Source organism: Callospermophilus lateralis, chromosome 2 (assembly GCF_048772815.1).
Source record: "Callospermophilus lateralis isolate mCalLat2 chromosome 2, mCalLat2.hap1, whole genome shotgun sequence".
Lineage (NCBI taxonomy): Eukaryota > Metazoa > Chordata > Mammalia > Rodentia > Sciuridae > Callospermophilus > Callospermophilus lateralis.
Window position 1 is genome coordinate 12,813,703 of NC_135306.1, and position 15,618 is coordinate 12,829,320.

Consider the following 15,618-nt stretch of genomic DNA (forward strand, 5'->3'; position numbering starts at 1 on the left):
TGCTTTCCAAGTGCCAAGGAAGGATCTCATGTGTGCATGTAAGAGGGTATGTGGTATGGCCTGTGCAAACAAGGATGGGCAGTCACATGCCCAAGGAAGACAGATATCCTGTAACTCAGAAGGGAATGGTAATGCAGGCACACCTGGGTCCAGGAGGGAAACATCCATATCACCTGCATCACACTAGTCTCTGAGTCCTGGTGTCAGCCTGAGTGAGGGATGAGCAGGTGTTCTGTGATGGGTGGCAGGCAGGATTATGATGGACAAAAAGGGGTGCAGAAAGGAACTGTGGCTTGTTCACAGTTGTAGAGAACAATAGGCAGGGCCTGACCAAAGCCCAGATAAGGGATGTATAAGCTGGGTCTCACTTCACACATGGGCCACAGGTGACTCCACCCTGAGCAGTCGGGAGCTGGGTCCTAGGCAGAGATTTGGTGGTGCAGCTTCCTAGGGTGTGGTTGGAGCAGAGCCAGGGGTGAGTATCCTCTGCAGGACCCACAGAGTAAAAAAGGGGTTAAGCACAAGGCAGAGTGGACAGTGACTCTGGTCTTAGGCATGTCACCTGGCCACTCTGAAGCAGGGACAGCCTTAACTCAGTTCAGGCCTCCCATCCACACCTACTCACACATCCCATCCCAGGCTGGGATTCTTTCCAAGGCCTTCCTTCTAGAAGGATGGATGGTCTGATGGCCAGAAGATGAAAACCACCTGAGTTTCTTCATGCAAGGGGAGCTTGACCCATCACCAACAGCCAACCCCACAGGAGAGTGGGCTAATAGCCCAGAGCACAGGAGAAACTTGGCACGCCAAACCCGCCAAGCGCTGCCCCCTGCCCCGGCCCGAAAGAGTCACCAAGCCACTGGGGGAGCCACATGCTTTTTCTTTTTGCCTATTCAGTCTCCTTATGATCTCCTCCAGTTTACTTCTGTGGCTTTCTAAAATAGCCATTAATTAGAGCCTGGTAATTAACTTTCTGGTTCAAATAATATTTTGCAAAGGAATTCCATTAAAGACTTGATTTGCATATCCTCAGATGTGAGGCCTGGTAATAGGCAGGGCTACTTGGGGAAACTGGAGGAGATCCCACTGTACCCTCAGGCTGCCTGGCATCCAGTTAAGAGGATAGTCAGAGAACTTGGGACATTCTTCCCAAGAAAGTGGGCAGCTTGTTCATAAAACCAGCCAACAAAGGTTCACACGCCCAGACAGAAAATGCACCATGTACAAAGATATGCATGCATGGGGACCCAAAGAGATCACGCTGCACACATGAGCACAGCTGGGTATATGTAAACACTCATGCACACACTGGTAGACACAAACACAAGAAGAAAGCACACAATAATAATAATTGTAACCAACACTTAACTGAGCACTTGCACTGAGTCATCTACCTATATTTAACCTACAAAAATAGCTACTTCATATGGCCCAATCTGACATGACGTCATATTGGTCTGTTCCAAAAGCTGTACATGTATTAACTCATTTAAAATGCACAGACATGTACAAGAACATTTACATACCACATATAGACACCTTCACAAGGACAGGTGCATACTAGCAAAAATACAAAAACATGTACACACACTTGTTCAAAGAAAGGGTTCTCCAGCCTTTGAAACCCCAATCTGGAGCTGATCACATTCTGACCAGCTAATTTCCACCGTTCCTAAAAATATTGCCCAGCTCAGATCTCTGGAAGGTACACAAGGGAGCTGCAGATATAAAAGGAGGGCAATAAAAATGAGAAAGCAAAAATAAATTGGCTCTTCTATGTGTCCAAGTCGTGTTCTGTGGCTTTCCCCTCCCTCTCTGGAGTTGAGGCTCAGAATCACGTGCTCACAATTATGGCTCTGGTCAACCCTGCCCCCACCCCCGAGGTGCCCATAAGGCTCCAAGTTAAAAGCTGCAGTCAGGAGGGGTTCTGGTTAAAGGGCCTGACTACTCTGAAGGTCCCACCTCCATGCCTTTGAGGGCATGCCTCAGTTTCCCTGGATCTAACAGTACCTTCACTGCCTACCTCCCTGTAGGGCAGAAGAGCTCTCACAGTGCTATATAAACACAAAGCCTCCTTAGAACAACCGCTGTATTAAGAATTAAATCTGATTCCCTTGTGGAGAGGCAGGGAGAAAAGAGTAGAGGGAGGGCAAGGCCCAGCGAGCAGTTCTTGCAGGTAATTAATGAACTCCCTGTCCTACCACTTATCTGTAGAGTTTAACAGGCAGGCTCCACCTACACTGGCCTCTGGGCGCTGAGGAAGTCCAAACAAGGCAACCAAGAGTTCCGCGAAGGACTTGTGGGAACATTCTGGAGGCAAAGGACAGGAAGAGACAAGTCTCAAAAGAAGCAGCACCATTGACCATTAAACTTGGGAAAGCAATATTCAATAACAAACAACTAAATGGAAAGATAACAGAGAAATACCATTTTTCTACCTATTCATGACAGTGACTATTTTAATGATAACATTCAATTGTTTTAAAGAGTGTAAGGAAAGAGGTAGGCACTCTCAAAAATTAGGGGAGAGTAAATAATTACAGGCTTTTGGTGATGAGTATTTTTATCAAAAACCTCAAACTTCATATTCTTTGACTTAGTAATTCCATTTCTAAAACTTTATCCTTTGGGAAAAAGTCAGAGATAGACAAAAATTAATACCCAAGAATTTAATTCCCCACATTATTTTTAATAAAGAAAAACTGGACATAACTAAATGCCTAAATTATTAAAAGTAAGGGTGGCTCAAACATAAGATAGAACAATGAAGCAGGGCATGGTGGTGCACACCTGTAATCCCAGTGACTTGGGAGACTAAGGCAGGAGGACCACAAGTTAAAAGCCAGTCTCAGCAATTCAGCAAGGCCCTGTCTCAAAATAAAACATACAAAAGGCTGGGTAGGTAGCTCAGTGGTTAAGCACCTCTGGGTTCAATCCTTGGTGCCAAAAAACAAATAAAGATAAAGCAATGAACTTTTTTTTTCTTGGTACTGGGGACTGAACCCAGGAGCTCTCTCCATTGAGCTACATCCTCAGCTCTTTGTACTTTTTGAGACAGGGTCTCACTAAGTTTCTAAGGCTGGTCTTAAATTTGGAATCCTCCTGCCTGATAGAGCATCCCTGCAGCAATGAACTTTTCAGATAGACTTTTAAAACACACAGAGGAGAGATTCACTTCCCCAGGTATAAAAAGGAAGAAGGGTCACTTTGCCCAGCCACTTCTCGTGTTCAAGGTTAATAAAGATCTTTTTGGCTTAATTCACTTTACCAGCCACAGCAACATCTATTATCTCTCTTGAATTTTAGAATGACACTGCATGATAACTTCTTATTATTCCCAAATTGTAGATAAGAAAATTGAGGCTTACCAAGACAAAGTGACTTATCCCTAGCAATATTAACTAAGACTAAAAACACACAACACTTGACTCTTTCCCACGGAATTTTTTATTTAATAAAATTTTAGAAACATTTTAAGGAATGTGAGAGACCCAGTGCTAAATGCTAAGGAAACAGCACTGAATAGAACAGATACTTTCAAATAAGTATGTGCTGAATGTATTAATATTAATGTCTCCAAGGACATTTTCATCATTGTGCCCATTTTTCAAGTGTATAACTGAGGCTCAGAAAGCCTAAGTGACTTGCCCCAGAAATATCTGGCTTCAAATCAAAGATCACATACTCCCATTACTCTTGGTGTGGTCTGAACTGCACTACCATCTCACCATCTCCATGCTTCACAAACCAGCCCCAAGGGAAGGTGGAGAAGGACCAGAGACCCTCCCTGCCTACAGTAGGGGATGAAATGGGAACACATCCAGGCCAGGGTGCCCAGCCCCTTCTGAAGGACTGTCCACAACCAAAGCAAGAGAACAACTTCTACCTTCCTTTCCCCCTGTTCCTTACCAAGCTTCCTCTCTCTCCTTCCTTCAGGGACTGCTTCACCCCCAAGGAACAGAATTGACCTCTGCCTACTCAGGGCCGTTAGGGAATCCCCAGAAGCCCCCACCACAACTTCCAAGTATCTCCCCTTCCTAGTCCTCCATCACCTGTAATCCTACCATTACTAACTTTTCCAACAGCCCACACATTCCCTGGAAGAGGCAATACATCTCTGCAGAACCAGCCCTGCTCACCTGCACCAGGTTGCGTTTACAAGTAAAGTCTTGCACTAGGCCAACTGACAAGAAAGGGAATGGGGTACTGCCACTACAGGGATAGAGACCAGTGGAGAGCCAGAGAAGACACAATCTTAGCACAGTATCAGGAAGAAAAGGGGATGAGGAAAGAATAATAATGCCAGTTGACCCCCAGCCCCTACCCCGCCACTCCTCAGGAACATTAATAAATTAGTGAGTCACTTAGAAATCATCATCTGGGAAGGCAGAACCACCACATCCTATATCACTTTTACCAACATTAAAACAGCCCTGTAAATGAACCACATTTCCAGCTTGCAAAATGAAAATGCTTTTGCCAGCACACCTTTCACCTGAAAAGTGATCTGAGCAGCATTCATTTCTGCTATCCATGAGAGAAATGATTACCTGTCCTTGGTGCTTATTGCCAAAGCCTCTAAAGGAGAAATGAGTGTCTAAGGAGCCCAGGGACTGTGCAGACCAGCTGGGAACCTCCCCCAAAGCCAGATTCAGGAGAATAAGTACAAAGGCTCAAACATGTCCTATGGCTCCCGAGTCCACCAAGCCCCAGCTAGCCTAACCCCAATCGCACAATCAGAGAGCAGCATTTCCACACCTTAGGTACATACCTCTCCCAGGGAGTAGAAAGATCGCAGCACGGAACCAACTGGTTCCCAACCACTGGATCAGAGAGTTCAGTGCAAAAAAAGAACCTCCCTAACACAGCAGTTTGCAGAGCACACAGGCAGCATGCAACAAAGCTTCTTCAGTTACCATATAAATCACAGATTCACCCCAAGGTGGACTCAAGTGGCCACCCAACACTGCCCTGGGCTGTTCATCTTCATGGGAGGGCCATGGGGAACAAGGCTCACACTTACCACCCTAAAAGCCCTCAGCCCCTTTCCCATCCCTGTCCCCATCCACTCTCTCTGCACTTACCCCAGCCCCCAAGGAGAGGCATGGCAGCCAGTGGAGGTCCTATGGAGACAGGATTCAAGTCTTCCTTGCTGCTAAGCCAAACCAAAGGCAGCCTATTCTCTCCTCCAGCCTTCACTAACACAACCAACCCGCTCGAAGAGGAGGAGTAGGTAGCTCTCCACTAACCAGGTTTGACCATGAGCTGGGGAAGAGGGGTCACCATAGTTGGTTTTACTCACTCAACTCCAAACAGAAAGACTCCAGGGACTGCCCCAGAGAAATATCTGCCCGCCCACCCACCCCAGCAGCAGCCGGGCAAATCTATTCCTAAGCAAAGCAACAAATCAGGAGCCCTCGTCTTTCAGCTTCAAGGCTGGGTAAAAGGATTTCAAACCCAGTCTCTTTGCCTGTTCATGGGAAATCTAGATTCCCTTTCTGTGCCAGAGAAGCCACCAAGCCAGATTTTGTTTACAGAAAATTAGTAAGACAATTCCACCACTGCCAGTGACATTCGGCTCCCACCTCTACCGTTTATCCTCAATTTCAAAAACAGGCTTGTAGTTTCACTCCCAACCCCCACTCCGCACCCCCTTAACATGTAGCAAGGCTGACCTAAAGCCAGGATGGGGAGGACCTGCACGAGGTCATCTTAGCCATGCCGTGACCTCCCTGCCAGGGTTGCCAACCAAGCGCTTGCCAGTTGGGTTTCTTAGCCAGCTTCCCGCTGGAGGGAGGTAAACACGACATGCATGCCGCCTGCTCCCAGGAGGGGAGACACACTCAGAGGCCGGATGCCTGCTATCTCTTCTGCTCCCCAACAACCACCACATGCACACAGAACAGGTTACGTACACAAGCCCCCGCATGCGGGTGCAGAGAGTCCTGACCCCTGCCAAGGAAAGCGCAGAGAAGGGCATGTTCCTGGGGAAGACAGCTGGAGGTGGGGGCCGGGCGGAGGGAAGGAGGCAGCAAACCGGGTGGCCTGCCGCCCAGACAATAACAAAGATGGGAAGGCGAGATTTTCAAAGACGCAGTGGCTGCACCCAGCACTGAGCTCTGGCCTGGCTGCATCTTCCTGCCAGGGCACGCCTGGTCCCCTGGGGCACCACGGCCATCAGAGAAAGGCTGAGGGTCCTGCCCAGGGTTGGGCTTGGCAGCTGGGGCAGGGAGCCAGCTGCAGGCAGTGGTGGGGATGGAAAGAGCAGCTCTGGGCTGATGGAAATTAGAGGTCTGGCAATTCTACTGGGATGTGGAGGGGCACTCTCTGGTAAGATGCTAGGGTCAGTTAAAGAAGACACTCAACCTTGGGCAGGAGTTAGGCTATAACTTGCACTCCTTTGCCGGCTGGAAGCAAGGAGGAGGGAAGAAACATTTTCATTCTACCTATGCTTCCCCTACAGGGAGTGCCAATCGCCAATCGTACACGCGGACACAGCCCAGTGAAGGCAGCTGCCAGTGGCCTGAGATGTTGGGGCTGAATGTTGAAAAGGCTCCTTGGTGCACCCTGCTCTTTCACCTCCACAGGCTAGGCAGGGACACGTTCTAACTGGTAGAAGAATCCAACGCTCTGCCTGAGCAGAATGGAAAGGTGCCTGTGGTTGGCACCACTCAAGGAGGAGGACCCAGTCCCCAAGAGGCTGTGCCCGCCCAGTGCCCCAACCGTGCGTGGCCAGGAGGGCTTGCCCTTGCGAGCTGTAGCCTGCTCCACTGCCGGTGACTCCCCAGCTGGCAGAACCACCTTCTTCCTTTCCTCTGCCCCACAGGCCACCTCCCTCTGGAATTTCCACACCTGCTCCCTGCTTGCCAGGAGCAGGAGATACCCCTGGGAGTGTAGAGGTGAAGAAGGGAAGCAGCTGCCCAGGTTGGGAAGGCCCTTCTTCCTGGCCATGCCCCTGAACTCAGGGCCTGGGCACTGCCCGCCCCAGCCCCCAGCGGAGCACGTGCCCTACTTAGAGCAGATGTGCCCCCTAAGCGGCCCAGCCCCCTGCTCCTCCCCTCCAGATGTTCACCCTTTTCCTCACCGCCGCGCGGCCGGGTCTCAGCAAAACCCAGACGAAAAATTTCTTTTGTATCGGACACCCGGGGGGCTCCCGAGGCCAGGGAATGGGTCCTAGGGGTGGAGGCGCCACTTCCGTCCCCAGCTCGGGCACTGCACGGCCCGGGAAACAATGCCCACCTCGGCCAGGCGAGACCGGACTTCTTGGCTAGCGCACTTCCCGCCGGCCTCGCCCCGGGCCTCGGACACCCCCTCCTCACCTCACCCTGGGGGGAAAAGAAAGAGTCCTCGCCTCGGGCCCCGGTCCGAGGTGGTCCCCACAAGTTCCTGAGGGCGGCGTGGGGTCCCCTCCCCCAGGTAGCGCGCATGAACCGGGGCTCGGGCTTTGTCCCCGCGCCCTCGGGGCGCATCCCGGGCGGCGGCGCGGGGAGGCCGGGCCGGGCGGCGGCGGGCTCACCTCTCATTGTCCGCGGCGGAGGCGGCGGCGGCGGCGGCTGCGCTCCGGAACCCCGGCAGGATGTGGCGGAAGCTGTGGTTGCGGTCCAGCTTGGGCTGGCTCTTGGTGCGCTTGATGGAGCCCTTGAGGCGGCGGCTGAGGAAGCCCTGCGCGCGGGGCGACAAGAGGGGGAAGGGGAGGCGGGGTTAGCGCGGCGGCGGCGGCGGGCCGGGACCCGCGCGGGACCCGCACCCTCGCTGGGCGGCCGCGCGGCCGAGGGCGGGCCGGGCTCGCGCTCGGCCCCAGCAGCTCGCGGCCAGCGCCGCCGCCCGCCCGCCGACCGAGCGCCGACGGTCCGGCCCGCGCAGCGCGGCCCAGCCCACCCCGCGCCGCCCGCCCGCCAGCCAGCCCAGCCCGCCACGTCGCCCCCGCCCCCTAAGCCGCTGTTGCCATGGCGACGCCGAGCCGAGCCCAGCCGACCGCGGCCGAGGCCGCCCGAGCCCCCGGCGCCGGGGCGAGAGGGGCGGGGCAGAGGGGCGGGGCCGCGGAGGGGCGGGGACCCCCGGGGGCCTGGACAGACCGCCGCCTCTCACCTCCGCCTGGCCTCGCAGCCTGTCGCGGGGAAACGAGGTCACCTCCCTACCCACCTGGAGCAGTACACGCCCCCTGCCCCGTCGAGGAGTGATAAAGCGCTTTCTCCACCTGTGAGGCCGTGCTGTCAGCCCGCGGTTGCACAGATGGGGCGAACTAAGGCTCAGAGAGCAGGCGCGTGGTCCTCTGAGGGGCCAGTCGACCGCCGCCTGGTACCCTGACCCGAGTGGCAGCCTCTGACTGTGCAGGTGGAGTCTGAAACTACTGTACCCCAGCAGGGACAACCACCTTGGGGACAGGAGCCCTAACACTCAGTTTAGGGCGAGGAACAAGGGACTGAAGTGCAAGGTACCCCTATTGTGTTTTTCAAGATTGGGGACACCCCATTGGGACCATTCTTCCATTTACCAGGCTGCACTGGAACTCAGGTTACAGCTTGAAGCTGCCCCATTCCAAGTGCTCTGGACTAATGGAAGAGCTGCAGAGAGGACATGGGTTGCATCAGTGCTCCCTTTACAGGTGATGGGGACATAGGGACTCCAGAGGCTACCCACAGCCTGGGTTCTGCAGGGCTTGGAACATGAAGGCAGCTCAAGGCAGGAAAACTGCAAGGAGGAATCCCTGAGGGAAGAAGAGTTTTCTGGGAAGAGTTCTGGCACACACTGCCCCTACCTCCAAATCCAAGTGATTGAACAACACAAGTGAATGGAAGAATAACTTATTTTAAAGTTGATGTTGTACACAATCTGAAAACTATATTTCATCCACCATGCAATAAGGGTTGCCTTGGCAGCCCTCTCTGGGTCCAGGGAGTGGGTTAGACATTTGCTGTAGAGCTGAATTTGTCCAGCTCTAGGGCCAGAGAACCATAAACACAACAAGGTCAAACCTTAGCTGTATGAATTATCTCCTATCAGTCACACAAACAAAAAACAACAGCAAAACATTATCTGTACATGAAGCCTTGCTCAGAGAGGTAAAGTGATTTACCCAAGAACACCCAGCCTCCAGGTCTGCCTAATGCCAGAGATTTTTCCATAAGACATCCCTCTTTTGCCCACTCTCTTCAAGCTTTCCCATTTCCTATTTCTCTCTCCTTACTTATTCCTCCTCAACCTTTCACATCCATAGGACACCTATCCCTTTGATCACTTGTCAGCATTCTGCACATCCTCTAACATCTACCTGACATATCACCTCACCCAAAGGCCTTCCTGAATGGTGGAGTCCAAATGCATCTGACTCTGCAGCCCAGCATTACCTGTCAAGGTATTCAAATGAGCTGCAGCTCAGCAAAAATCTCTCAGTATCAGAGGTGGCAGAAGGAAGCCTCCTTCAGAAGGGTGACCCGCAGGCAAGGCACCGCAGACTTGGAGCACCAGACTCTGGAAGACAGCATGCAGGCAGCGATCTGCACCTCTATGTAAACTCTGGGCTCTCCCCACCTCAGCCTCACCTGGATTGCCTGCATGGGACTGTCCCAGGTATTGTGTCAAGCAAGCTCCCCCAAGGGCCTTGTACCTTTTCCTTGGATTTTATTTTCTACCCTGATGAAAATGTCAGTTTTTACACTCTTGTGGTACAAAGAACCACAAAGCATGTTTCACAATTTATGGGGCTCATTCTGCAGCAATATTGACAGCTTGATCCTATTTCTGAGTTTTAAAAAAATAAAGTCCTCTCCTCTCCAGGAGGGTGGGTGAATGTATGCCACTTCCTCTTCCCTACTCTTCCTCCTATGAGACACTTAATGCTTCTCTGACAGCAGCTTCCTCTTTAAAACCTACCGTGGATGGCATCTACCCCCCACTGGAAATAGCAATGACCTTGGGACTCAATGCTCTTTATAACATCCACTCAGTCACCTTATTGAGAGCCTGGTGTCCATTAGACACAGTGACCCTGACAGTCAAGAACACTATGGAGTAAGCAGTGTACACTAGATCCAGGAGCTCAGATCATGGAGAGAGTGATTTCTCAGGAGAACAGGGAGGGTTCCCTTTGGCCCCACCACCATACCCAGTATCTGCCCTACAGATCTTGTTTCCCACAGGGACCCAGCTCAGGTTCCTGCATATGACAAATATTCATCATCCTGAAAGGGGACTCAGTTCCAAAAGACTGCATTACTGAGGTGACTGAGGCCCAGAGACAGGGAGGGAATTTTCCAAGGTCACACAGCATGGTTAATCAAAGACCCCAGACTCTGGTCCCCTGCTCTGCCCAAACTCACAGCTTGCATTCTCTCCTTCACCAAGATAGAAGGCCTGGTGGTTGGGGGGAGTCCTCACCCAGCCCTGGATGAAGGGAAACAAGGCTTTTCTCCTGTCCCTTGGAAGGCAGTAGCTACACCCCCGAACTCCAGAGGACAAACTGACTGATCTTCAAGTCAGAAAGTCATATTCTAGATCCCAATCAAGGGACTAGGGAGTGGCTCAATGGTAAAGCACTTGCCTAGAATGCAAGAGGCCCTGGGTTCTATCACCAGTGCTGCAAAAATAGATAGATAGATATAGATAGATAGATAGATAGATAGATAGATAGATAGATAGACCCAAGTCAACTTTTAACTAGTGGCAGTCGGGAAATCATGCACCCTTTCTTTCAGAGTTCTTGCTGTCCTCTTCCTGGGCTGTGCTGGAGCCTGCTGCCAGGCCGGTCAGTGGCTGAGAAGACTGGTATGCAGGGCTGCAACCTAGCGGCACAGACCCCTCACTAAGAAATGCCAGACAGGTCCCCTCGTCTCTGTGAAATGGGGGAGCAGGCTGCAGAGAGGACTGAGGAGGCTGGTAAAGCTCTAGGCTCAGCGTGTAGCACACAGTAAGTGCTCTCAGGAAAAGCCAAATGTTATTCTCACATCAAATTCCCACACAAATGCACAGGCTTGTTAAACTCATTGCTGTAACATATGCTATGTCCAGCTCATCTTGAGGGTGAGACACGGTTTCTACTATTACTCCCTAGCCCACCCAGCCCTACACGCACTCTGATCCTCTTAACCACAACGCTCAGGACCTGACTTTATCCCCACCTCTCCAGAAAGCTGCCCCCCAGTACGGGGGCTGGCCTTGCTGACCAACCTAGTTCTCCCACAGCACCTGGTTCAAATCTTAATTCAGACGACCTGTGTGGGGGCCGATTACTGGACCTTTCTGAGCCTCGGTATCCTCATCTGTAAAACAGGCTAATGATGATGCCTACTGTACGGGATTATAGGAAGGGTTAAATAAGGTCCTCTATCATCAGGAAAACGGTAAAGATCAAGCAAGTACGGAGTTGCTAGCTTTATTATCACTATTACTGATGTTGGTTTCAGTACAACCACCTCTTTGTGTCCCAAGGGGCACATGACAACCAAGGCAGGCATCTATCCTGGCTCTCCCAGGAGCCTGAAGGCCACCTGGCAGTGAGGACAGAGACATGAATGAACATGCTTGCAAAATGTTCCTGGAACCACAGAGTGACATCCAGTTTGGAAGTTCTGAACTCTTTGAACAAGCATGTTATTCTAAAGCAACCTCAGAGACTCCCTGGGTGCACAGGGCACAGGGGGGGCAGGACTGCTCAGGTGACGCCTCGGCTTTCATCCCGGGGAGCAGGGACTGATGTCTAAAGCGCAGCAAGCAGCCCCCAGAGTTCATGGGGACCACGCAGCTCTGTCCCCAGATGGGGCACTCCACCTCCGAGAGCACAGCCCTGTGCCTGTGCGCTAGTCAGGCAGCTGCGCTGGTTTCGGAAGGCCCCAGGGTTTTTGTGACAAGCTGCGCCCTCAGCCTGTCCCTGATGACTGGATCTGGACAGCTGCGTGGCCTCTGCCCTTCTCTGAGGATGGACACAGCCCCTTCCCAGCTGACCCACAAGCCCCCTGGACTTCTTCCATATCACTGACCAAAGCACAGGGCAGACTCACATGCGGAACCAGGCCCGAGGACCGCTGGGTCCCCAAGCCGCTCCCCATGCCAGCTGCAGCCATAAGCCACTGTCCTGAAGTCTGGTTCACTCGGGAGCCTCTCAAGTCCTCGCGATTGCAGTCACCTGGTTTCTTCATTCGCCCATTTCAATCAATTCCAAGTGATGATGATGATGATAAGTGACCAGCTATTGAGCTCTGGTTCTGCCAAGTGGCTGTGTCCCATAGTAACTCACTGCATACCTCCCACTCCGGGGGGAGACCTGCCCTGGAGGACCAGGGCCTCTAATAGGAGGAGTCCTTAAGAGGATGCAGGCTGCAGAATTGAGACTGTTTGGGGTTGTTAGGACAGGAAAAGAGGGCTTGGAGAAGCAAAGGCACTAGCTGAGCTGTCATGTGGTAGAATTGGGACTCTAACCAGGAAAGTCCTGTTCCTGGGTGAACAGGGGAGAGACCCCTCCACACCTTGTGAAACTACAGCTCAGATCATCCACCTCCATGCTCTGACCCAGGTAGAAGGGGAGGCACACAGGACCCACCTGGAAGCTCAGTCCTGTCCTCATGTGCACCTGGCCCTCAGCCCAGGCGGCAGCAGCTAGGAAACCACGGGCTTGCGTCCCAGCACCACCACCCACACACTGGGGAGCCCTGCATCGAGACACCAGTCTCTGCACCACTGTTTCTCCCTCTCCATGGAGCGCAGAGCATGTGCCTGGCACACAGCAGCTATGCAAACAAGGCAGATTCCAGTTCCAGCATTTCCAACCCCTGCATCTATTTAATCTTGCCTTTTCTGCCCAGGGCCTGCCTTCATCACCCTCTCCCCTTCCAACAAACTGACCATGAGGCACTGAAGATGGAGTGGGGGGGCTGACACAGCTTTGTCTCCCATTGGCTCCTCAGCTGCCCACACTGGAACCCCAAGACAGTGCTCAGCAAGCCCGGAGACAGAACCCATGGCCCTCCTTCAACAGAGGCCCAGCATCTAAGGTCCATACTCAACAGAGAGCCTTCAAGGAGGGAGGCTGTTTTGACAGACATCTCTCTTAATATCTTTCTGAGGCTTTGTTCAAATGCCAGGAATACATCTAAATCAAAAGGAAAGGCACAGGAAGATCCCATCCAGATACTGCCACCTCTCGGCCCCAGGCACACAGGCTGCAGGCAGACCTAAAACATCAGCAGGCTGCAGGGACACCAGGGCGGGGGGTAGTGGGGGTCCTGCCTCCTGGGTCATAGATTGAGAGCCAAGAGGGCCCAGAGACAAGCCAATACCACATGAGGCCCCTCATGAAGCCCAGAGAACAATAGGACTTGCCCAGAATGCACAAGCTGGGCAGTGGCAGGACAGCAGAACCCAGGTCCCTTGTTCCTCAAAACCCCAGCCACTGACATTTCAAGAATCGACCAGGCTAGCCAGGTATGATAATGCACACCTGTAGTACCAGTGACTCAGGAGGCTGAGGCAAGGAGGATCACAAATTTGAGGCCCACCTGGGCAACTTAGAGACCTTGTCTGAAAACAAATTTTATAAAAAGGGGGGGCCTGGGGACAGTTCAGAAATAAAACTCTCCTGGTTTCAACCTTGGTACTGAAAGGAAAGCGGGGTCTGAGGGGATCTCCCAGGTTCCCCCTTTTGCAGGCCTCCGCCCTCCCATCTGTAGCTAAGGGGCTGGGTTAGGTGATCATCCAGACCTTCTCCGTACTGACATTTGAGGTTCTCTAGTCAGAGCAGCGGCCAGGGCCAGGCTGCCTGGCTTTCCCGAGCTTGACGCTAACAGTACACCAAGGAATTCTCTGGCTTTGCCGGGTCCTCAGATGGGCCACTCTCCCGCCCTCCTTCCCAGGTGCTGGGGCCCTGCCCTTAGCAAGCTGTCCATCCCTGGCCTCCTACCCCGGGAGGTATGTGCCATCAAAGAGGATCCCAACTGGGGGATGACTCACAGAGGACAGAATGTCAGACATTGTGACAGGTGAAGGAGGGAAGGCCTTTAAAGCTGGATTAAGTTGGTGCTTTCTGATGGCCGCCCACTCACATGCCCCGCTATGCCCTCAGAACCCTGCCCACCCGAACCAGCACTCCATCAAACACAAAAACCCCCACGCTCCACGTCGCCTTGAGAGGCAGCGGGACTACTTGGGTTCAACGAAGAGAACCAATGAATAGACTATGAGGGCCCAAGAAGGGGCTGGGACACTCGAGGGTCACTCTTGCCCTGAAACACTGCCCAGAAAACCAAAACTAAACACCTTCACATGGAGAAACACATAGGCCAGAAACACGCATGTTCAAGAAGAGGCATTCACACAGATACACATGTGTGCTCGCCTGCAGAGAAAGGCTCACGCAAGCCTACGCGTCTCCCCAACACAACCGCACCACAGACACGGAGACCCATGTGCACATGGGTCAGCGCACACACACGCACAGGTGAACAAGCACACTGAAGCAAACCCACCTGTATACGCCATGTTCAGCCGTCAGCACGACACGGACACATGGGCCCAGCTCACCAGAGCAGGAAGGGAAGGTGGCCCAGAGGTCAAAGAGCTGGGAGCCCAGAGCCTTTGGGGTCCTGTGGCCTGGCAAGAGCTGGAGACCCCTGCCCCAAACACGTCTCCTCCTGCCCATCAACACCCCTAAGCACACCTGTGAGGCCCGAGGCACCTCCATGTCTAGGAATCCCCAGGTAAAAGGCAAACGCCTCCACTGCCCCCTGAAGAGGGGAGAGCAGAGGGCTCCACTGCTCAGTGGCTCTGGGACCTTAGGCCAGTGCCTGAATGTCCATGGCTGTCTTCTTCTGTAAAATGGGGACAAGAAGCAGTCCCAGCGGTGATGTGATGAGGCGACACATAGAAGGACCGCAGCCCGCTTCCTGGCACACACTCCATCCTGCCTGCTGACATGGTCACTTTGTCGTTTCCCTGTGACCACCAGCCTCGCCACAAGCCAGAGGGCCCCTTGCACCACGGGCTTTGCTCACCCTCAGGTCCCTCCCCTGGCTGGGTCTCCCCAGTGCCCTTGGGCCAGGCCAGGTCTCTCTGCCAGCTCATCATGATTGTGATTATCCATGAATTTGCTTAGCGTCCCCACCCCTTCTGGGCTGTAAGAGCCCCAGAGAAGGACCATGGCAGCCCAGGGCAGGGTGGCAGGTATTTCCTAAATATTTCCCAAATGAATTAAGACGTGTTTATGTCAAAAGAAAAAGGAGAGAGGGCTCGGAGAGGCCCTTTAAAGATCCCACTTTGGAGCAAACTGAACGGGATGGTGGAGGTGGCGACTCTGGAGGGCAATTTAGAAACAGAGAGGGAGACAGCAGGTGCCCTGCCCAGAGGAGCAGGGGCAGGGCAGCCTCGCAGAGGGAACCCGAGCCCAGTCGCAGCTCAGGCACAGGCTTGGGGAGGCAGGGCTGAGTCTGGCTGCCTGGGAGGCCCTGGAGTAATCCTAGGGCTTCCAAGTGACACGCTGTGCCCCAGCCTGGGCCCACCACCTCCGTCCCCAGAGTGGGGCACACCCAAGGCAAGGGGGCCCTCAGGAACCCAGGAGTCTGGACGGGAAGGAGAGTGGAGCCCAGTCACTCAAGGGCCAGAGGGTATGAGGGGCAGGGGAGGACAGCAGTA

The 15,618-nt window shown here is 53.1% G+C and overlaps 1 protein-coding gene across 15 annotated transcripts in view; it reads right to left on the reverse strand.

Moving 5' to 3' along the window:
* The window catches only part of Dab2ip (DAB2 interacting protein), a 183,066-nt gene that overhangs the window by 71,710 nt on the left and 95,738 nt on the right, over positions 1 to 15,618 (reverse strand). For 13 of the 15 annotated variants that reach the window (XR_013090351.2, XM_076845543.2, XM_076845548.2 and 10 more), the window contains one exon: positions 7,517 to 7,662. The exons of the other annotated variants lie outside the window; for them this stretch is intronic. Coding sequence is in view for 11 of the 13 variants with exons in the window: in XM_076845543.2 (XP_076701658.1) it covers positions 7,517 to 7,662 (146 nt within the window). In the remaining 2 variants the exon portion in view is untranslated. The remainder of the gene's footprint in view (positions 1 to 7,516; positions 7,663 to 15,618) is intronic. 15 annotated transcript variants of the gene reach the window in all.